Source organism: Anomaloglossus baeobatrachus, chromosome 2, assembly GCF_048569485.1.
Source record: "Anomaloglossus baeobatrachus isolate aAnoBae1 chromosome 2, aAnoBae1.hap1, whole genome shotgun sequence".
Taxonomy (NCBI): Eukaryota; Metazoa; Chordata; class Amphibia; order Anura; family Aromobatidae; genus Anomaloglossus; species Anomaloglossus baeobatrachus.
This window is the reverse complement of record NC_134354.1, coordinates 534,335,730-534,359,351: the sequence shown is the minus strand read 5'-3', so window position 1 is coordinate 534,359,351 and position 23,622 is coordinate 534,335,730. Positions and strand designations below refer to the sequence as shown.

Sequence of the window (23,622 nt, the reverse complement as noted above, 5' to 3'; positions counted from 1 at the left end):
TTATACATCTTTTGGGTTTTTCGTGCCCTTTGTGTTTTATATATTTTTTTTCTTTTTGTGTGTGAATGCCCTTATTTTTATATTTTTATTTAAACATTATTATCCATTCATACTTGGTGTATATATAACATTATGACCAATTGTGTTAAAACCACATTACTCTCTTTATGGTTGTTTAGGTGCTGAGGGCCTTAGAGTAGAGTTTGACCGCCAGTGTTCTACAGAGCGGCGACATGACCCACTTACCATAATGGATGGGGCCAACAGGATAGTTTCAGTCCGATCAGGTGATGTGCAAAGTGCTGATAAAACGTTTCACTCTTTTCATATGCACTGGTATATCTGTTCCTTAGTTGGTCATATATGCAGATAATTAGTTTTAATCTACTATGCCAGCCCGAAGACAACGTGTAGCAGTATTTTTTATTTTCATTTTTCACCATGCAATGCCAAGTATTGATGCATGAAAGATGATTTTGAAATCTATGCTAAAAAAAAAAATCTAAAAAACTTTAATCTGGTCATACACACAACATGACATTGTCAATGAGCTTTGAAAGAGTATAATCCAGTATTACTAATTAACCAATGTGTTTGATATCTGTTGAAATATTGGTAAATTAATTCCCAGAGATTTTTAGATGTTTGACTAATCGCAAAGAATTAATATAACTATATTAATATCATTAGACCAGTCTGTTGTCTGCACATCTGACAGATAAACTGTAAGATGTCCACATTTGATTAGAGTTTGTCTTACATTGCCTGACTCATCTTTTTCATGGAAGTGTTGAACTGTTGTCGCATTGTCAAAATGCCAACCGCGCATGAGCAGTCGATCAACATAATGGACATTTCCATCATTATCTTGATAAACTGTCATTTTTAGTTTATAACATCTATGGATTTGGTTAAGGCCAATCGGTCCAATTTTATGATTCTTTTTTTATCACAAACTATATTAAATTGATCTAATATATACGCTTTTTCCATATTAAATATAAAATGTGTTAGTTATGCAGCTAAATTAATTTTATTACTAAAACACGTAAATATTAGCACCATTTTTGACATTGATGATATTTGAAAACAATCATTAGTGTGAGGCATTTGTGTACGAAATGAAAATGTTGCTGTAGATTTTATAAACCTTTTGACATGTCCGAGAGATTGCTAAATCTAAGGAGTAGAAGCTCTCAGCTCAGTCTTCAATGACCCTCAAGACTGACCTAAAAGGGAATCTGTCTCTAGGCTTTTCCCACCTAATCTGAGGGCAGCATAACATAGGGACAGCGATCCTGATTCCAGCGATGTCACTTACTGGGCTCCTTGCTGTAGTTTTAAAACCACTGCTTTGTCGGCAGGAGGTTTATTATCACTAGAAGACTAGTAAACCATCTGCGTTGTAGTCCTCCATCTTCATGTGCTCTGTATAACCCCGTCCCACTCGTGATTGGCAGCTTTTTGTGTACACTGTGCATAGGCAGAAAGTTACCGAGGTGCTGTGGGTGGGGTTATACAACTCCGCATTCAGGGAACTGCTTCATCAGAAGCAGACAACAAAAGTGATTTTATCATAACTGTAGCAAGCACCCCAGTAAGTGATGCATCGCTGGAATCGGAGTCTCTGCCGGTGCATCCTGCTCTCAGATGGGGAAGCAACAAATTCCCTATAATAAAGTTCTATTTGAGCCGGTCTTAATTGATGGAGGAAAGCAGTGCTTGACTCAGCACATTTTGGTTGAGTGATTGGTTGAGGTTTTCTGGACTTCCATCAAATCTTGAGTTGTTACTATTACATGGCAAAAGATTTTTAAAGGGAACCAGTCAGGTGCAATATGCACCAAGAACCACGAGCAGTTCTGGATGCAAATTACTAATCCCTGCCTAACCGAACCCTGTATACACTAGCATAGATAAAGATATCTTTAGAAAAAGTATTTCTAAAGATCTTTTACCGTATGCTAATTAGCCAGGGAAACACACAAAGAGGCGATCAAATAGGTCCAAATGCATTTTAATTAATATTTAGTGCAGATAAGTGAAGGGGGTCAGAGAACGGTGTACATCACTGCAGTTAGCGATTGCAATTGATATGCTGAACAATACATAGACATAAGAATATATATATACAGTCAAACATTGCAGAATGCGCCCACAAAGAATATAAATGGCATACTCACAGAGAAGACATATACAACCTTAATATAAGGTATATCTCATATCTATAATTTATAAATTGCTGCTAGTAGGTAACTGAACAAATAAGAGGCATCTAATATAAGCAGCTTAATTATCTTCAGTGCAAGACTATAATATAGGGATTGAAGTAATGTTTATAATGCAACAAGATAAAGGGCACATATAACGTGCTGACACTGGTCAGGAAACACAATGTGAATCATAGACCCAGTCAAAAGAGCGTTCATTAATCCCTCCTATAGTGCACTGAGACAAGCATGAGAGATATGAAAGATGTCCATAAACCGGAAAGCCAAATCAATTTGGGCAGAATAATGCAAGGCAAGACAGGACCCATATATTACCTGGATATAAGCAACTGCAGTGGACTGCGCCCAATGCGCATTTCGGTATTAAACCTTCGTCAGGGGGCCCTGCATTATTCTGCCCAAATTGATTTGGCTTTCCGGTTTATGGACATCTTTCATATCTCTCATGCTTGTCTCAGTGCACTATAGGAGGGATTAATGGACGCTCTTTTGACTGGGTCTATGATTCACATTGTGTTTCCTGACCAGTGTCAGCACGTTATATGTGCCCTTTATCTTGTTGCATTATAAACATTACTTCAATCCCTATATTATAGTCTTGCACTGAAGATAATTAAGCTGCTTATATTAGAGGCCTCTTATTTGTTCAGTTACCTACTAGCAGCAATTTATACATTATAGATATGAGATATACCTTATATTAAGGGTTGTATATGTCTTCTCTGTGAGTATGCCATTTATATTCTTTGTGGGCGCATTCTGCAATGTTTGACTGTATATATATATATATATTCTTATGTCTATGTATTGTTCAGCATATCAATTGCAATCGCTAACTGCAGTGATGTACACCGTTCTCTGACCCCCTTCACTTATCTGCACTAAATATTAATTAAAATGCATTTGGACCTATTTGATCGCCTCTTTGTGTGTTTACTGTAGTACTTTTTGCGATTTGGTCCTTATATTGTAGTCCTTATTCTGCGTACTATATTATATTGTTATATTATTATTTATATTATCGATATGCAGAATTTTTCTATGCCATTACTCATTTTTCTAATTAGCCAGGGGACTAGTCCCAAGGGTGTTATATCCCCCTACTAGTCCACTCTCTTGGCATGGTAGTACGTCCACAGGAGTGTACTAACATGCTATTCAATGCAGCATCACCAGCGGTCACTGTGACCGCACTTCTGAACGCCGAGCACTTCCAGTCATATGCAGTATGAAGCCGGGTGTACGTGTCTCTGCTTCAGAGAGATCTACTGCGCATGACTGGGACTGTCGGGCATTCAGAAACGCGCTGACAGCTAACACAGGTATTCACAGGTTGAATAGCATGTTAGTACACCCCTGTGAGCGTGCTAACATGCTTAGAGGGCGGCTAGTTGGGGGGATATAACACCCTTGGGACTAGTCCCTTTGCTCATTAGCATAAGATAGAGATCTTTAGAAATATTTTTTCTAAAGATGTCTTTATCTATGCTAGTGTATACAGGGTTCGGTTAGGCAGGGATTAGCAATATGCACCCAGAACTGCTCGTGGTTTCTGGGTGCATATTACACCTGACAGGTTCCCTTTAAAAGTACAGTGTGACATTAAATTTGGAAAGGATATTAGACTTTGTTCACACTATATTTTGAGGTTTCCCTTTACACTCCAGGAAAGCTCTTACGTGCATAATGTGAACAGAGCCTCACTCCTTACCCACCCGGAGTGGACGTATCCTTTTCACCTTGGAGTGTTTCGGCATCTCCGCAGAACGCACTTTGCTACACGATGCACCACTACTAAATAGCCAAGAAGTGGCAGTGCTGTCTTCTGCATTGTGGCTAATTGCCAGCATTTGTCTTTACAGAGGCATGCTGCAGAGGCATACTTCAGGGAATACACTCCCCACATACCATATGCTTCCAAAGTCTACCAATCCTGGGTTGAAGATGCCCTTAAATCGTGTTCGACCAAATAGCATATGCGCATGATTAAATATTCAATAGCCAAATAAAGAGGCAAACTGTTAGCAGCAGTTACATTTTATTGTGTAATTGTAACACTAATTTTAGGAATGTTCCTCTGCATAACTAGCCGTACATTTCACATAATATTGCTGGGAATAGCACGGCTTTTCTGCTCTTGATAAATAAGCCTCATTATTTTTCTAAAATCTCCCTAAATATTAGTGTAAGCTATATCTTATACTGTAACGGATTGTCACATTTGTTCCCCGAGCTGAGCGCTTGGCAGCTGGCGGATATTACACATACAAGTCCGTACAGGCATGCAATGTGCATAGATGTCAGCTTCCACCGGACGCCCTGTCCTCCGTGTATTCTGCCAGGGCTCAGCTCAGAGTTCGGAGACTTATTTATTCACCCCAAGGCATTTCTCCAATCTACAATGTAGTGACATGTTCTTGTGGGGATATGATAAGCCATGACATGTGTAATCCTCTCTCCACGCAGAAACATTATATTTGTGAGCCCTGAGTTTCCGATATTGTGCGGCTTTATTGGAATATCCCAGTAATATTCCCACCAAGTTCATAAATGTGTATGACTGTAAAGTGCTTGTAAAAACAAGAAACTTTACTATTTATTAAAAGTCCTCTCACCACCAGTGTGGTGACTAATCTTCCCGTATCTTTATCTGGTAGGTCGGGAATGGTCTGACTGGTCGAGTGAGCTGAGGATTCCTGGCGATGAACTGAAGTGGAAGTTTATTAGTGATGGATCGGTGAATGGCTGGGGCTGGCGGTTCACCGTGTATCCTATCATGCCGGCTGCCGGTAAGACCTGAGTATAGCTGTTTGCCTTTTCTGGTTTTATAAGTTAATCAAAATATCTCGTTCAAAATGGTGTAGTGTCCACAACTACTATGATAATCCCAATGATCTGTAAGGTAATGCCCTAACAAAATTCTAGGGGAATACAGTCACATTCCACATGACACATAGAATAAATTAATTAACTTTTATTACATACATTTGTTTAAAAAATTACAATAAAAAAAAAAGCAAGGAAGCAACCACAAAAGGAGACTATGACACAGTCTGTATTGATAGTTAAATAGAAAATTATATACTGTATTTTTCGGACTATAAGACGCACTTTTCCCCCCGCAAATATTGGGGAAAGTGGGTGGTGCGTCTTATAGTCTAAATGTGGCTGTGGGGAATGAGGGTGCTGAGGTGGATCGGGTCATCTGTGGCATGAGCAGGCTGTAGCAGCCTGCCGTGACCACGTGGGCCCACTCATTTCATATGCACGCCCATCCTCCCGCCAATCATCCTTCAGCGCTGAAGCCGGCGCTGACAGGTGGGCGGGATGATGGGCGGGGGATGCGTGCATAGTAAAGAGCCGGCCCGCCTGATCACCCCTGGCAACTACAGCCTGGAGTGATCATGTGCGGCTGTATCCACTGCCCCCCGCGCATCATCATTAGCGCAGGGGGCAGTGAATCCGTATACTCACCCGTCACCGTTCCCTTGCAGCATCGCAATCTCCTCCTGTCTGCTGACCAGTTGATCTGTGTAGAAGCGTTGAGCACAGCGATGACGTCATTGCTGTGCGCACCGCTAGTCTCCACACAGGTCAGCTGACAGGCAGACAGGAGGACAAGCGATGCTGCAGAGGAACGGTGACGTCTCCACACTCCAGCGGCGCTGCTGCCGGCACTGACAGGGGGAGGAGCAATGCTGCATGGAGTGAGGAAAGGTGGGTAGAAACGTTAATTTATTTTTTTTGTGTGCCACATGTGGCGGGTCATATAGCAGGATGGATGGGGGTATATAGCAGGATGGATAGGGGTATATAGCAGGATGGATGGGAGTAAATAGCAGGATGGGGGTATATAGCAGGATGGGGGTATATTCCAGGAGGGCAGTATATAGCAGGATGGGGGTATATAGCAGGATGGGGGCATATTCCAAGATGGCAGCATATACCAGAATGGGGGCATATTCCAGGATGGGGGTATATGAGCAGGCTGGTGGTATATAGCAGGATGGGGGTATATAACAGGATGAGGGACATATATACAAGGATGGGGATCATATACAAGACAGGAGGATCATTACCAGAATGGGGTACCTTAGTAGAGAATTTGGGGACATTACCCCCATAACAGTGTCAGCAGCAGAATCTCGCCCCATAAGTGTGTCATGACCACATTTTTTGCTTAAAATTTTATTTTCCTATTTTCCTCCTCTAAAACCAGGGTGTGTCTTATGGTCCGGTGCGTCTTATGGTCCGAAAAATACTGTAGCAGACTAGTATAAATATAGTCACATATTACAGTGGGGAATATTTCAAAACCGATAATAAATATAAAGTGCAAATTGCATATCACATGAACAAAATGGATACAAAAATAAAGTGCAAAATGCAAATTGCACTAATTACTATGGAGCATCAATAGCTATAAATAAATTACTGTGAATACATATCATACTATATAAGATATGGATAAATAGAAAAGACAAATAGGCAAAGTGCTGTGCTACAATGAATGTCTCTCCGTTATATCCTTAAATATATTGCACAAAGTATAGCATTCTCTGTAAAAATCATACCAAGGGTAAGTTGATACACTCCTAAATCCAGATAAACCCCAGTGAATTAACTATATGCCATAATATGCTGTAAAAAAATCAAAAAGGCTGTGTGGAATTAATCCATATAGATACCTCTGTATTGTCTCTCAGCCTATGCACGTGTCTCCAGACTGCCAACGCGCGTTTCGTCTCCATCAGGGAGCGTGTGTGTCGACTCTAGGGGGCCTGTTTTACATATATTGTGGCCCAATGGATCAGCTGTATACCATATTAATTATAATGGCGGTGTGCTAGGATGCACTAATAGCGGTGCGTGTATTCACCATTACCCTCCTCTCAGTAAGGAAGTCGCACCTCTCCTGGTCGGTGGAACGCACGGCCGCCATGGAAACTGGCAATGCGTTCCACACGTCCTTAATTCCGGAAGGAGTGGAGACAGCAGGAAGGGATGAGACACTAGCACTGTAGATCCCGCAGGTCGTAACGCTAGTGTGTTGCCCTGGAGATGTAGAACACTGTACTTAGGAGAATCTGTAGGTGAGCGAATGAAACAAGAACCGACCGCTCAGTAAATACGGCCAATGACACAACACAGTAGTAGTCTCTATAATCTGCATCGCTATATTTAACAAAGATCCAACATTCCAAAGATACAATGGGCTGTATACTGGAGTGGCTATGAACCACATAAAATATATATAATACCCTAGTGAAAATTTTTAACTGACTAGCCTAAAACAAAGTAGAAAATACTTACACAGCTAAAAATTAACAACAAGGCTAAGGTGTTTTTTTTTCTTTAATTTTAATTTAATTTTTTTTTTTAAATTTATGTAATAAAATGAAATGATTTTATTCTGTGTCAGTATGGCCTCTTTCACACGTCAGTATTTTGCATCAGTGTTTCGTCAGTATGTCATCAGTGTTTAGATGCCAAAACCAGGAATGGAACTTACAGAGAGGAACTATAATTGAAAGACTGACACCTGTTGTGTGTTTTGAAGACACTCCTAGTTTTGGCATTCAAATACTGATGACACACTGATGTAACACTGATGCAAAATACTGACGTGTGAAAGAGGCCTATGACTGTATTCCCCTAGAATTTTGTTATGGCTTTACTTTACAGGTCATTGGGATTATAATTGGTTTTATAAAGCATACAAATGTGTCTTCTTCTTCTAGGTCCAAAAGACCTCCTGTCAGATCGGTGCATCCTGTCCTGCCCGTCAATGGACCTGGTCACCTGTCTTTTGGATTTTCGGTTGAATTTTGCTTCCAATCGAGGCATTGTTCCACGCCTGGCAGCTTCCCTTGCAGCTTGTGCACAGCTTAGTGCTCTTGGTATGTACTGAAGACAGACATATTTTGTTTTCAGTTCTATGGTTGAGAGATCCAGCTAGTGTAGAGGTTTTCGGGTAGGCTCCCATGATGAGTATTTGGTCATTTTATTTATTTATTTTTTTATATTTCGTTTATCTGCAGTACTCCTGCACCAATTGGGTATTAAGATTACCTGCAATTTTATTGAATTTTTATTATATTTTTCATCTTTTTTTATTTTTCCCTCCCTGCAGTTTGGGACTTTTTAATATTTTTTAAATATAATTATTATTATTTTTTTATAGCTCCATTTATTCCATGACACTTCACATGTGAAAAGGGAGAGAGGAGCCAGCACGATCTGAAAGTGGCATGCATCATATAAAAAGTGCAAAGTCACAGATTTATTCCAACTGCACTATAATGCAAAATGGGATTTTTAGCAAATAATTGATCAATTGTTTGAGCCACCCCTGCCACGTCACGGCAAATCTCAATAGGGGGGTCCTACTCTATATTATGTATTTCATGTGCCATGCGGCCTCCTAGATAAATTAAAAGCAGAACCATATTGGAGCACACATACCTGTAACCTGTATATAGCCGCTTCCATGTTGCAAAAAAAGGAAACTGAGGGTAAAAGGCAGCCCAGGTCCCAGCATATGCAGCAGACGCCACACATACCAGGACAATGTCAGAACTGACCTTCACAGTGCCAGACCAGCAACCATAAATAAAGGTGGACCAGATACAAGTATGGTGCTTAATTAGCAATGCCTGTGGAAAAGGGTGTGGCAGCTGAATGTGAACAGCCACCAACAGGAGGAATATATTGCAAACCAAGGTATGGCGTTGTGGTGGTCAGCCACCAGACCAATGTAGCATTACTACAACCAAACAGAGAGGGAAGCCAGCACGATCTGAAAGTGGCATGCATCATATAAATATATTGGTTTGCTTGGTTGTAGTTACATGTGAAAAGGGGTATACATAAAACAAGTACAATAATCATGAACGTTATAGGACTGACTGGTACAGGAGGAGAGAGGGCCCTGCCCGGGAGTGCTCACAGTATAATTAAACTTCTTTTGTTGGGGAAACCTCCTGTATGTGGAGTTACTTAATTTAGTCACGTGCGGAATATACTGTATACTTGAGTATAAGCCGAGTTTTTCAGCCCATTTTTTATGTTTAAAATGCCCCCCCCTTGGCTTATACTCGAGTGAGTTTCCCACCAAAAATTATTTTCACCTGTCCTCTGTTCCTGCGGTGTCCTCTTACCTGCTTCTTGCGGACCGCAGGCACATAGATCCCTCGGTGATCGCGGACGGTGCATGGGCCACCGCTGTTGTCGTCTGCATTTCACTTCACTTGAATGATTTGAGGTGCCACAAAGCATTCAACTGAAGTAAAGCACAGATGACAACAGCGGCGGCCTCCTGCATTGGCCACGATCACCGGTGAGAATATTTTTTTTTTTTTTTGTGTGTGTGTATGTGAACAACGTCATAATAGGGGACAAGAATGAGGACATTACTAGAGAGCTCATTACTACAGGAGACAATATTGGCACATCACTACAGGAGACAATATGGGCACAGTACTACAGGGGAAAATATGGGCACATTACTTCAGGGCACAATATGGGACATACTAAAAGGGACAAGGATGGGGCACATTACTACAGGAGACAATATGGGTACATTACTACAGAGAACAAGAATGGGGCACGTTACTACAGAGGACAAGAATGGGGCACATTACTACAGGAGACAATATAGGCACATTACTACAGGGGACAATATGTGGGAACATTACTACAGGGGACAATATGGGAACATTACTACAGGGGACAATGTGAGACATACTACAAGGGACAAAGATGGGGCACACAACTGCAGAGGACAAGGTTAGGGCACATTACTACAGGAGACAATATGGGTACATTACTACAGGGGACAAGGATTGGGCACATTACTATAGAAGACAAGGAATGGGCACATTACTACAGGAGACAATATAGGTACATTACTACAGGAGACAATATGGGCACATTACTACAGGGGGCAATATGGGCACATTACTACCAGTAGCTTCTGCATTTCCCACCCATGGCTTAAGCGGGCTTTACATGCTACGAGATCGCTACAGCGATCTCGTTGGGGTCACGGATTTTGTGATGCACATCCGGCCTCTGTAGTGATCTCGTTGTGTGTGACTCCTAGGAGCGATTTTGGATCGTTGCAAAAACGTCCAAAATCGCTCCTTGTTGACATGGTGGTCCGCTCCCAATTATCGCTTCTGTCGCTGGGGCGAAGTTGTTCCTCGTCCCTGCGGCAGCACACAATGCTACGTGTGACGCCGCAGGAACGAGGAACCTCTCCTTACCTGCCACATGCCAGCAATGAGGAAGGAAGAAGGTGGGCGGGATGTTCATCCCGCTCATCTCCGCCCTTCCGCTTTGATTGGGCGGCCGCTTAGTGACGTCGCTGTGATGCCGAACGTCCCCCCCCCTGAGGGAGGGATTGTTCGGCAGTTACAGCGACGACGCCGAACCATGTAAGTGCGTGTGACGCTGCCGTAGTGATAATGTTTGCTGCGGCAGCGATCGACAAATATCGGCATAACGATAAGGGCGGGTGCTATCACGCGCGCCATCGCTAGCATCAGCTAGCGATGTCGCAGCGTGTAAAGCCACCCTTATACTCGAGTCAATAAGTCTTCCGAGTTTTTTGTGGTAAAATTAGTTGCCTCAACTTATACTCAGGTCGGCTTATGCTTGAGTAAATACGGTATGTGTTTTTACTGCGCTTTCACCACTGAAATGCAGAAAACTGTATATGAGATTTGTTTTCAACTGCACATTTTTCACATCATCTAAATGTCGAAGGGAAAATATAGAAATAAATCACGCATTTACCGCTAGAGAAATTCACATGCTGTGGACTTCAACAATACACCCCTGGTCAGTTTCTGCAGCCCCCCCCCAAAAAAAAATACAGTAGGCACAAGATCTACATAAGTCCCATACACTGCACTAGTATTGTTTTATATTGTTTTTTTGCTCACAAAAATACTCACTAAAAAAAACTGCACCAAATAGTCATTGTGGGAACTTGCCTGGGAGGCAATGGTTCATGGATGAACGTATACAAAGTTTCTCTCCCTCAGAAGTTTTGTTTCTCCTCAGTCTTGTTTCAAAGCTTTTTTTTTTTGTTTTTTTTTGTTTGTTTTTTTTTTTAATGGGTCAGGTGTTGGCTTGCAGATTTGCTACCTATAGGAGGGACATATCTAATTCTGTAGAACTTTTCGTGGTTATTCTGTTTTTTGGCCTTTTTGCTTATTGTTGTGAATCAGTTGTCTGAGATGTGACTTTTTATCTATTACGCACATTGTAGCGGCAGGTCACCGGATGTGGGCATTGCAGAGGCTGAGGAAACTTCTGACCACAGAGTTTGGGCAGTCTATTAACATCAATAGGTTACTTGGAGATGGAGACTCTGAAGCACGTGCAATGGTAAGCCATTATTTACTAGTCGTGTAAAGGACATCTGTTGCCAGACGTAACTGTATACATTATCAAATAGATCACTTATACCTGATGAGGCTGGTGTACTTGCTTTGAAAATCCACATCAGAATGGCTGTATGTATAATCCAAAAATAAAAACGAGCAGCTAAAGCTAGACTCAAATGCTCATTTGGATATTCGGTAGGGAGACTTTCAATTCTGATATGTATTTGCTTCTTCAGTTCTGAGATTTATTTAATAATGTATGTAGTTTATGTAGTGAAGTCTAATGACAGATCCGCTCTGAATAAACCGAGCTATCCTTATGTCCACAAGTTGACTCTGGTTAGTCGAGGTTTCATAGAGAGAAATAGAAAATGATCCATAGAGCTGAAATACACACATCATCGTATATGGCATAGTATTTTGTAATAGTCGGTATGTTGTCTATGAATTACTGCAACCACTGGGCTACCTGTGTCTTTTCACATCAGATCCTTTTTCAGAGTTTTACAGGCAGCGCCTTAGCTGCGTTGGTGAAGGGCCTTCCCGAAGCCTTACAGCGCCAGTTTGAATATGAAGATCCAATCGTCAGAGGAGGGAAGCAGTTACTGCACAGCCCATTCTTCAAGGTGATAAGTCGTGTATAAAAAGGATTGGAATGCTAGAAGCTCATTTCTATTTCTTTAAAATCTTTAAAAGGTTATACATTATGAGGATAGGATATCAATGTCTGATCACCCGGGGTCTGACACCTGGCACCCCCGCCGATCAGCTGCTGTCAGTGCCAGCTGGCAGCTGGATATTCTCAGTTCCGGAGCTGCCCCGTCAACTGATAGCGGCAGGGTACTACACATCAGCCTCCTATTGATTTGAATGGGAGATGCATGTGCAGTATCAAGCCCGGCCGATATTAATTGATGGGGCAGCTTCGGAACTGAGCATTTCTGGCTGCTTGCTGCCGCTTCAAGCACAGAACCGCTGATCCGACACCCCGCACCTCGGTCAATCTGTCATTGATCTATCCTAAGGTTAGGCCATCATTGTAAAAGTAGTGGACAACCTCTTTAACATGGCATAGTGACAAAGGTGGAGTCCTCACCGACTTGGGTTTGCCGAGACCCCTTCCAATTGTGGGACTGAAACGGCAGAAAGGCTAAACTTGACTCTTCCCTTTTGAGCCCCATTTTGCTAATACATCTCTCATAATTTTTCCTTTTTTATGTAACCGTTTATCATAAACATGCATGACGCTATGTGCTAGACTTAAGCTATGCACATCTGCAGCATGTCAATTCTTTTGTATATTTTGTAGCATTTATCACCCAATGAAATGAATAGGGGGAGGGGGTGTGCAAGTAAAAATGCATCCAAAAATGTACAATGTTTACTTGGTGTTTTTTCCTGCCAACACTCTGATATCCACACTAAACATCTGCACATATCCTAAGGGAAATACCATTTTCTTTATCGTTCCTATGGGAGACCCAGACCATGGGTGTATTGCTACTGCCCCCGGAGGACACACAAAGTTACTACACTCAAAAACGTGTAGCTCCTCCCTGCTAGCATATACACCCCCTGCTAGCCAGATCTAGCCAGTTTCTTGCTTTGTGTCAGGAGGATCCACACACACACATGCATCCTTTTTTGATTTTTCATTTTTTCTAAAGATTTGGAAGAAAAGCGGGTCCACTGGACTCCCGGCATGTCCCTTCTCACCCCCTGGCGGCGGTGCTGTTAAGGTTGACTTCAGGGCAGGAGCCCTTCATGCCGCGCTCCTTCAACATCCCTTAGGGGCTCTGGTTTGAAGTGGGAGCCAACTCGGTTCTCACTGCCTTGCAGGAGACCGGCCTCCATCCGCAGCCCTTGTGCAGGACCCTGCTGGACGGAGCACTGACCCCCACCCCACAGGGACTGAACCCTGCGTCTCAAAGCTAAGTATAGAGACGTTTATCAGAGGGTCTTTCTGCAATGTGGGGCACTTTTATTGGGGGGGACAGTGATGCTTGATAATGCTGTTTTGTTTACTGTGTTTCCGGCCGGTTCCACAGTTTTTACTGAGAACCGCGCCGATGATGCCTGATTTTCGGCCGCATGCATAACTCTAGGCCCCGGCTTCAGCCGCGGCCTAGTTTCGTTTCGTTCCCCTGCATGTCAGGCATGCAGGGGGACGCTGCAGAGCCGCCCGCCGGCCGCTCTGCACAGGGGAGGACGCTCCTCTTTGAGGAGCTGATTCCCTCCCCTGTACATCTCCTTCGCCCTCTGATTCCCGCTCCTGGGTTAACCCCCGCCTCCCCCCCTCACTCTGGCGCCATTTTCTCAGCGTCTTAGACACTGGTCGGCGCTGGCTGCTCTGCAGCAGAGGGAGGGAATACTAGCTGAGGGTCCAGGCTTGGAATCCGGAGGGCACTCATAATATGGCCTGATAAGTCACAACCTTTGGTTGTGCACTTTTTATACACTCTCAGGCATTCTGAAGGAGTTAATTCTTTATCATAGAATCTCCTCCTCAGCAGCATGTCTCACACTAGCAGCAAAGCTCCAAGGCTGTACACTACATGTTCTGCATGTAACCTCATATTGCCTGAACCGGCACACTGTAATGGTTCTTAGGTGGGAGTCTCCCCAGGCTGAACCCCTGTCTTGGGTATTCTAGCCATTCTAGACAGAGCCCCCACCTCTGCAGCATGTCTCACAGAGCGAGGCTGCAGGCTGTTTTTTATTATCCACGGCAGGTAGTCTCGTACGGCTATACCGAGCTCCTAACCACTGTGGCCCCTCAGCATGGGGGCTCATTAATGGTCCCTCCAGCTGCTACGGTTTCGGTGGCTGACCCCCATGGGAATCCTATTTCCAGGGGTCGGCTGTCCCGGCATCTGCTGAGCATGCAGCCCCCTTCTCAGGGCGTTCTCTGCTCGCTCGGCTAAGCTCACAAGGGACTCTCCTTCTGGGCTCAGACCCCGTTCTCCTGACAGGGAGACGCAGGGTCCCCTGTCCTCCCCGTCCCGCAGCTCCGATTACGAGCTGATTCACCGGACGAGGAAGATGTCTCTACCACGGACACGGACGCTACTTTATGTACATTGATCCGTCCGTAGGTGACGCAGATGCGAATGATTGGCTTGCGTCCATTATTCTTGTGTCCGCCGGATCAGGGGAGTATTCCCCGCTGGCAGAAAGGCACAGTTTACCTTTAGCAGGTCAAGGAGTGTGTTACTTAACCACTCCAGTTTTCAGCCCGCTGCGTCCAAGCCCACAGCCTATCCTGCAGACCCCACAGCGGGGTTCTGCTGCCTGTCTCCCCCTCCCATCAGAGAGGGTAGCCACTCCGGTCTAGACTGCCCGGTTAGTTGTATCAGTGGCTGACGGCACCTCTATAGGATTCTACCGTACATTAATTTTGTACTGGACCTCAATCCGCTCTGAGCTTCCCCGAAGCGTGTTTCTGAGGACTGTGTTTCCCCTATCCACCAATGGTGGTCAAGAAGTGGGCTCATTCACTTCAGGTGGCTCAGCCCGGACCGTTATGTCAGTGGCTGATGGCTCCTCACTTAAGGCTCTGCGGTCCGCCCGGTTGTCCTTTGGGCCAAGTCGGTATGGGGACGGCAGGAGCTTCGTTCTCCTCAGCTTACAGCAGTGCGGTTTTTTTTTTATACCTTCTCTGCTTCTCTGGAGGAGATGCATTCTCTCACAGGGAATCTATGCCCAAAACGGTTGCCTGAACTTCCAGACTTCAGTCTTTTCATCCTCTGCCAGGTCTGCCATGCTGGACGCCGCACGGCGGTGGTCTGGGCTACCTTCCTCGCTATCCGCAGGCTCCTGTGGCTTCGGAATGGAAGGCAGATGCCTCTATGGAGGTTCCTGGCTGGGCTCCCCCTTGGTGGGACCAGTTTCCCCGGAACCAAGCTGGGTGAAATTAAGGAAGCTCTTGGCGGGGAGTGTTCTTCCTCGCCACAAACCTAAACCAGGCAACATGTCCAGGGCAGGAATCAGTTGAGGTTTCGATGGTTTCCGTTCCTCCATCTGATCGTCCTCTAGCTCAGCCTAGGTTCATGGAACCAAATGGCTCGAAGCTGCGTCTTCAGAAGACCGCAGGAGATGCTGTCACTGAGTCAGCTTCCTCCGAGCTATTTAGCCACGCCAACAACCTCCTTGGTCGGTGGCAGGCTCTCTCCACTTGGCGACGTAGGGTTCTAACACGTCTCCGTTAAGTGGGGGCGAGATTATATCTCCCTTGGCTACAGGATGGACTTCTGTCCACCCGCCAAACAGATTTTTTCTGTCAACTCCTCCCGGCTCCAAGGCCGCCGCCTTCTCACAGGCTGTGGCATTTCTTGCTGGCCAATGGAGTAATTGTACCGGTTCCCGACTGGGAACGGTTCTGAGATTTTTGCTTAAATCTATTCCTAGTCCCCGAAGAGGGCGGTGCCTTCCGACCTGGATCCTTAGCTTTTCAAGCATAGCCAGGTGGGGCGTTTTCACATGGAGTCTCGGTTTTGTTCCGTGTGTTTTTCTCACCGGATCAATCAAGAGCCCAGGAGATTCCTTAGCAGCCATCGGCATCAGAGCTGCCTATCGGCAGGAGTCAATCGCAGTTTCTCACCAGCGTTGACTACGTTTTGACAATCGGAGTGGTCCAATTCGTGGCTCTTCCCTTGGGATTAGCCAAGGCCTCTCGAGTATTATCATTCAGGCAGCTGTGATTACGGTCCTGCCCCCCTAGGGTTTGGCAGTGATCTTTTGCCCTGGTCAGCCTTCTTGTTGGGGCTTCATCCAGTGCTGACTCTTAGCAGAGTGCTTCGCTCACTCTCGCCACTCTGACCTATTCGGGTGGCTTGTCTTCTGTCTAAGTCCACTCTGACTTCGAACCAGGGGCGTCACTGGAAGCGGTTCCTTGCCCAGTTTCCCCTGCGTCCTCTGAGACTGGATGTTTTCCGCTGTACAAGCGAACTCAATCCTCCCACGGGGTGGTGGCTTCGACACTGACCAGAGGCTCGTTTCAGTGGTGGCTTCGGCCACTCTGTCTCAGGGGCGCTCCTCTCTGGCCCGTCCCGGGTGATCCTCACCAGGATGCTAGCCTATCCGCCTGTGGAGCAGGATATCTCCACCGTGGAGCGCAGGGCGCTTGGACTCTGTCCGAATCAGCCCTCTGGATCAATGTGCTGGAAATCACTGCTGTATTTCTGGCTCTCCAAGCCTTCACCATCTGTGGGCGGCTAGGCACATTCGAGTCCAGTCGGACAACGTGACAGCGTTTTCCTATTTCAGCTTCCAGGGCGGGACGCTCAGCCGCCTGGCAATCTTGGCGGCTCAACATTCTTCAGTGGACAAGGGACTCCTAGTCCACCGTATCCGCAGTCCACATCCTAGATGTGAAAACTACGAGGCAGGCTATTTCAGCTGTCCAACCGTGGTCCACAATCCTCAGGTTTTGCGGTAGACACACTGGTTCATGTTTGATCCCAGCTTGTCTCTTTTCGAATTTCACCCTCTACCTCTTGTCCAGAGGCCTGCGCAGGATCGGTAAAGGGGGCCGTCGGGTCATTCTTCCAGACTGACCCAAGCGGGCTTGGTCCTCTGACCTGCTCCTTCTGTCCGTTGGGTTGCCATGGCATCTTCCGGACCGTTCAGACCTTTTCTCAAAAGGTCCGTTTTTCCCGTCAGAATTCTGGATCTCAGATTGACGGCATAGCTCTTGAGTCCTGGATCTTAGCGACTTCTGATATCCTTCCCGAAGTCATCTCTGCCTTGACTCGAGCTCCAAAGTGTCCTTTGACCTTTTTGGCCTAGCCGACCCTCCTGTCCCTTCCACAGTCCGGTCTACAGCTAGGGCTATCCCTCATTAAGGGACAGGTCTCGGCCCTGTCAGTATGTGCCAGCGGCGTATCGTCCGGCTGGCTCCGGTGCGCTCCTTTAAGGGCGCATCTCACATCATTCCGCTTTTCCGGCGGCCTATGGAGACCTGGGACCTTAATCCGGTCCTCCCGGTTCCCGGAAACCCCCCTTTGCGCCTCTTGGGGAGGTTTCGTTGTTTCATCTTTCACAGAAAAGTACACCTTCTAGTGGCTATAATTTCCCGCCTGAGAGTTCTGGCTGCACTCTCTCGGAGTCGTCCCCCTTTTTTGGTCTTTTGCATCAAGACAAGGTGGTCTTCGTCCGACTCCGGACTTTTTTCCCTAGGTGGTTTCTGCCTCCACCTTATCCGGGGCAATTTTCCTGCCTTCCTTTTGTCCGGCTCCTGTTCATCGCTTGAGGAAGCGTTGCATATCCTGGATCTGGTGCGGGCGCTCCGGATCTATGTGTCTCGCACCGCCGTTATTAGGCGGTGCACCTCTCTAGTGCTGACTGGTCGTCAGCGTAACGGTCTCTCGGCATCTAAGCTGACCCTGATGTTGGCCTAGGTCGGCCATTTCCGAGACCTATGAGTGTACTCAGGTGCCTTCCCCGCTGGGGATCGGGGCACATTTGGTCAGACCTGTCGGCGCCTTTATTTTTGGGCTTTCAGGCACCAGGTTGCGGCTCAGTAGGTCTGTCAGACTGCAGCTCAAATTAGTCTGCATGCTTTTTCAAAGCACTCCCAAGGCATGCTCATGCTTTGGCAGACGTGGGCTTGGACAGACGCATTTTTCCGGCGTCTGTCGCCCATTTGTGAAGTTAGGTTTGCCTGCTTCTCAGTTGTCTGTTTATTCCCACCCATGGACTGCTTTTGAACGTCCCATGGTCTGGGTCTCCCATAGGAACGATAAAGAAAAAGAGAATTTTGTTTACTTACCGTAAATTCTTTTTCTTATAGTTCCGTCATGGGAGACCCAGCACCCTCCCTATGCCTGTTGGCAGGTTTCTTGTTCCGAGTGTCTTCACCGGCTGTTATTGTTGTAGACAGAGGTTCCGGTCCTTCCGGATTTTACTCTGTCTCTTCTTGTGGGTGGATGTCCTCCTTCAGCTTTTGCACTAAACTGGCTAGATCTGGCTAGCAGGGGGTGTATATGCTAGGAGGGAGGAGCTACACGTTTTTGAGTGTAGTAACTTTGTGTGTCCTCCGGGGGCAGTAGCAATACACCCATGGTCTGGGTCTCCCATGATGGAACTATAAGAAAAAGAATTTACGGTAAGTAAACAAAATTCTCTTTTTTGTTTATAACTACTGATATTGGTAGCTATCCCCGTTTGCGTTCCCATGATGAGTATTTTGGTGAGTTTTGGATGTCGCAGCATTTTTTTAATTACATCTTTAAGTACTTTTTTTTTTATTTATTAAAGTTTTTACGTGTTTTAATCTTATTTTTTCGGATGCAATTTGTCTCCTTTGGTATACTGCTGTGTTTTGGAAACTTGACTATCAATAATAATGTGCATATTACATGCGGTTTTAGTGATTTTTCCTCTTTTTTTTTTTTTACTTGTGTATGTTCCTCATCTTTTGAGATCTTTTTTAAAAATCCTCAAATAAAATGTATATTCACTGCAAGAGGAATTGGCATGTTGTTGATTTTAAAAATACATCTCAGGTTATGTAAAATGCAATGTGAGTGCAGCCTGCAGGGTGGTTATAATACACTTGTGTGTCCTGCAGGTTCTGGTGGCCCTCGCTTGTGACCTGGAGTTAGATACTCTTCCATGCTGTGCAGAGACTCACAAGTGGGCCTGGTTCAGGAGATACTGTATGGCGTCAAGAGTTGCTGTTGCACTGGACAAGCGAACACCTCTCCCTAGATTGTTTTTAGATGAGGTATTCTTTTGACTTTCTTTTAGTGTCCATAGTGTTAAAAATTGAAAAGTTGGTTTATTTGTTTGTCTTATTCTGGTTTGGTGTGAAGGTTGCAAAAAAAATCCGCGAGTTGATGGCAGATAATGAGAACATGAATGCTGTCCACGAGAGCCACGAGGTTTTCAGGAGAGAGCAGGATGAACAGCTCGTCCAGTGGATGAATAGGTTTGTCCTGTTATTGTATGTCCTTTTCTATACTAAGCGCGCAGCCTCTCCATAACATGATCTTTCATTGTAGACGACCTGATGACTGGACATTGTCAGCTGGTGGCAGTGGCACCATCTATGGTTGGGGTCATAATCACAGAGGACAACTAGGAGGTATTGAAGGTGCAAAAGTCAAGGTCCCAACACCATGTGAAGCTTTGGCAACACTTAGACCTGTCCAATTGATTGGAGGAGAGCAAACGCTATTTGCCGTTACCGCTGATGGGAAGGTAAAGCGGTTAGAAAATACTTCTCTTCTAGTGTAGAATAAGTGATAATGTTAATACCAGTCATTTTTAAATTATTTATTCCCCCACAGTTGTATGCTACAGGATATGGGGCCGGTGGAAGGCTGGGCATAGGAGGCACTGAATCTGTGTCTACGCCCACACTGTTGGAGTCCATTCAACATGTTTTCGTGAAAAAGGTGGCGGTTAATTCTGGTGGAAAGCACTGTCTTGCTCTCTCTTCTGAGGGAGAAGTGTATTCATGGGGAGAGGCAGAAGATGGAAAACTGGGCCATGGAAACAGAAGGTATAGTACAAAGTTTTGCCCTATGTAACCAGAAATCTCAGATTTCAAAGGGTTGTAAACTTGAGACTCGCCAACATGTGAAAAGCCTCGGAGACTGTAATGGGTGGAGTTCTATGTATAAAAAAAGAAAAAGACTGATAGCACTTCCTAACTTTCTAATGTGAACAGGTGCATACTGAGCATGAAACATAGTAAGAAAAAATAGACATTTGCACACTGTAGTGCTAAGATATGTGGAACAATGAATATAGACATGCTTTGAAAAATATATGAAAATTGAGATGGGCTCACATAAAATTGGCCAATTTTATGTGAGGTCGCCTTGACTTTGGCTGTTGGGCTCACTTAAAACTGGCCATTTTTGTGTGGTAAGTATCTCCTTTTTCTTCATCGTTCCTATGGGAGACCCAGACCATGGGTGTATACCTTCTGCCTCCGGAGGACACACAAAGTACTACACTAAAAAGTGTAGCTCCTCCCTCCGAGCATATACACCCCCTGGATAACCAAATATAGCCAGTTCAATGCTTTGTGTTCAGGAGGCACACATCCACACATGCATTCTCATCTGATTTTTGATTTTAAAGAGTTTGAAGAAAAGCGGGTCCAAGCCTGGACCCCCGGCATGTCCCTTCTCACCCCACTGTGTCGGCGGTGTTGTTAAGGTTGATTTCAGGGCTGGAGCCTTACATGCCGCGCTCCTTCACCATCCCTTGGGCTCTGGCTTGAAGTGGGAGCCAGCACGGTTCTCACTGCCTTGCAGGAGACCGGTCTCCATCCGCAGCCCTTTCAGGATCCTGCCGGACGGAGCACTCATCCCTCAGGGACCTGGCCCTGCGTCTCACAAGCTAAGTATTTGAGACGTTATTGTCGGGGGGTCCCTGGCACTTTATTGTTGGGGAGAGTGTGTTATTTAACTTTTCTGACATTTCCGGCCGGTTCTCTGGTTTTCACCTGAGAACCGCGCCGAGGGTGCCTGCGCGCCGGCCGCATTGTAAAATTTAGGCCCCGGCTTCGCCTGAGGCCTAGTTTTGTTTTCACTGCCCCTGCATGTCAGTCATGCAGAGGGACAGTGCGGCGCCGCCCACCGGCCGTTCGGCACAGGGGAGGACACTCCTCTCTGAGGAGATGTTTCCCTCCCCTGTATATCTCCTTGGCCCTCCGGATCCCGCTCTTTGACTAGGCCCCGCCCCCTCTCCTTGCTCCGGCGCCCTTTTATCAGCGTTCTCATACCGATCGGCGCTGGCTGCAGCATCTCTGCATAATCTGTCTGGGGGTCCGAGCTATGGGATCCGGAGGGCACACAAACGGTCTGGTAAGCCACAAACTCCGGTTGTGGACCTTCTTATACACTCTCTGGGGGTCATTCTGGCTCAGAGCCCCCACCTCAGCAGCATGTCTCACACTAGGAGCAAGGCTGCAAGGCTGTACTCAATATGCACTGCATGTAAGCTCGTACTGCCTGAACCGAGCACATATCCACATTGTGATGCATGCTCTAACATGGTGGTGCCTCAGCCTGGAGTCTCCCCAGTGGTCCCTCCGGCTGCTCCGGCCCCGGTGGCTGAACCCCCGGCTTGGGTAGAATTGTTCTCTAAGTCTATCTCCCAGTCCTTTGCCGACTCCATGGGAGAGTTGTCCCGGACTCTGCTGAGCATGCATCAGCCCCCTTTTCAGGGCGCTTCTGCTGCTACGGCTCGCTCTACAGAGCTCACAGAGGATTCTTCATCTGCTCCCAGACCCCGTCCTCCTAAAAGGAGACGCAGGGTCCCCTCTCCTTCCTCGTCCCGCGGCTCTGATTCACGAGCTGACTCGCAGGACGAGGAGGATGTCTTTACTGGGGGCTCGGACGCTACCTCCATGTACCCCATTGATCTGACCGAGGGTGATGCAGATGTTAGTGATTTGATTACGTCCATTAATTCTGTACTGGACCTCAATCCGCCAGTATCAGAGGAGCAACCCTCTCTGGCAGAAAAGCACCAGTTTACCTTGCCTAAGAGAACAAGGAGTGTGTTCTTTAACCACTCCAGTTTTCAGGCCACTGTGACCAAGCCCAGAGCCTGTCCTGACAAACGCTTCCCAAAGCGTGGTTCTGATGACCGTTTTCCTTTTCCACCAGAGGTGGTCAAGGAGTGGGCTCACTCACCAAAGGTAGACCCTCCGGTGTCTAGACTCTCAGCCCGGACAGTTGTATCAGTGGCTGATGGCACCTCACTTAAGGATCCCACTGACCGCCAGGTTGACCTTCTGGCCAAGTCTGTATATGAGGCGGCAGGGGCCTCGTTCTCCCCATCTTTTGCAGCAGTGTGGGCTCTCAAAGCCATCTCTGCTTCTCTAGAGGAGATGCATTCCCTCACTAGGGACTCTATGCCTTAAATGGTTGCCTTAACTTCCCAGGCTTCAGCCTTTTCATCCTACGCCATGTCTGCCATGCTGGAGGCTTCTCACCGCACTGCGGTGGCTTCGGCTAATTCCCTCGCTATCCGCAGGATCTTGTGGCTTTGAGAGTGGAAGGCAGACGCTTCTTCAAAGAAGTACCTTGCTGGGCTCCCATTTGCTGGGTCCAGGCTGTTTGGTGAACAACTGGATGAAATTATTAAGGAAGCTACTGGCGGGAAGAGTACTTCCTTGCTACAGACTAAAACCAGGAAACCTGTCCAGGGAAGGAACCAGTCGAGGTTTCGTTCCTTTCGTTCCTCTAACTGGTCGTCCTCTAAGCCCTCGGCCTCGTCCACTAACTCAGCCAAGGACCAGAAGCCTAACTGGCGCAAGAAGCCGCGTCCACAGAAATCCGCAGGAGCTGCTGCCACCAAGGCAGCCTCCTCTTGACTATCTGGCCGAGCCAGCAACGTCCTTGGTCGGTGGCAGGCTCTCCCACTTTGGCGACATGTGGTTTCAACACGTCTCCGATCAGTGGGTGCGGGATATCATCTCCCACGGCTACAGGATAGAATTCTCTTCCAGCCCGCCAAACAGATTTTTTCTGTCAACTCCCCCCAGCTCCAAGGCCGCCGCCTTCTCTCAGGCTGTGGCATCCTTGCAGGCCAACGGAGTAATTGTACCGGTTCCCGCCTGGGAACGGTTCAGAGGTTTCTACTCAAATCTCTTCCTAGTCCCCAAAAAGGACGGTTCCTTCCGGCCCATCCTGGATCTCAAGCTTCTCAACAAGCATGTTCAGGTGCGGCATTTTCGCATGGAGTCTCTGCGATCAGTCATTGCCTCAATGACCCAAGGAGATTTCCTGGCATCCATCGACATCAAGGATGCCTATCTGCATGTGCCAATTGCAGTTTCACACCAGCGTTGGCTGCGTTTTGCAATCGGAGAGGAACATTTCCAATTCGTGGCTCTCCCCTTCGGGTTAGCCACGGCCCCTCGAGTATTCACCAAGGTCATGGCAGCAGTGGTTGCGGTTCTGTTCCTCCAGGGGTTGGCAGTGATTCCTTACCTGGACGACCTTCTAGTCAAGGCTTCATCCAGTGCAGAC

At 46.3% G+C, this 23,622-nt stretch overlaps 1 protein-coding gene across 5 annotated transcripts in view; it reads left to right on the top strand.

Annotated features, from left to right (window-relative positions):
- HERC2 (HECT and RLD domain containing E3 ubiquitin protein ligase 2) overlaps window positions 1-23,622 on the top strand; it is a 415,490-nt gene that overhangs the window by 337,257 nt on the left and 54,611 nt on the right. For 3 of the 5 annotated variants that reach the window (XM_075336618.1, XM_075336616.1, XM_075336615.1), the window contains exons 71-79: window positions 180-287; window positions 4,889-5,020; window positions 7,973-8,131; window positions 11,509-11,627; window positions 12,115-12,252; window positions 19,197-19,352; window positions 19,441-19,556; window positions 19,630-19,828; window positions 19,918-20,132. In XM_075336618.1, the coding sequence (XP_075192733.1) occupies window positions 180-287; window positions 4,889-5,020; window positions 7,973-8,131; window positions 11,509-11,627; window positions 12,115-12,252; window positions 19,197-19,352; window positions 19,441-19,556; window positions 19,630-19,828; window positions 19,918-20,132 (1,342 nt within the window). The remainder of the gene's footprint in view (window positions 1-179; window positions 288-4,888; window positions 5,021-7,972; window positions 8,132-11,508; window positions 11,628-12,114; window positions 12,253-19,196; window positions 19,353-19,440; window positions 19,557-19,629; window positions 19,829-19,917; window positions 20,133-23,622) is intronic. The other 2 variants (XM_075336619.1, XM_075336617.1) reach the window with 1 other exon arrangement.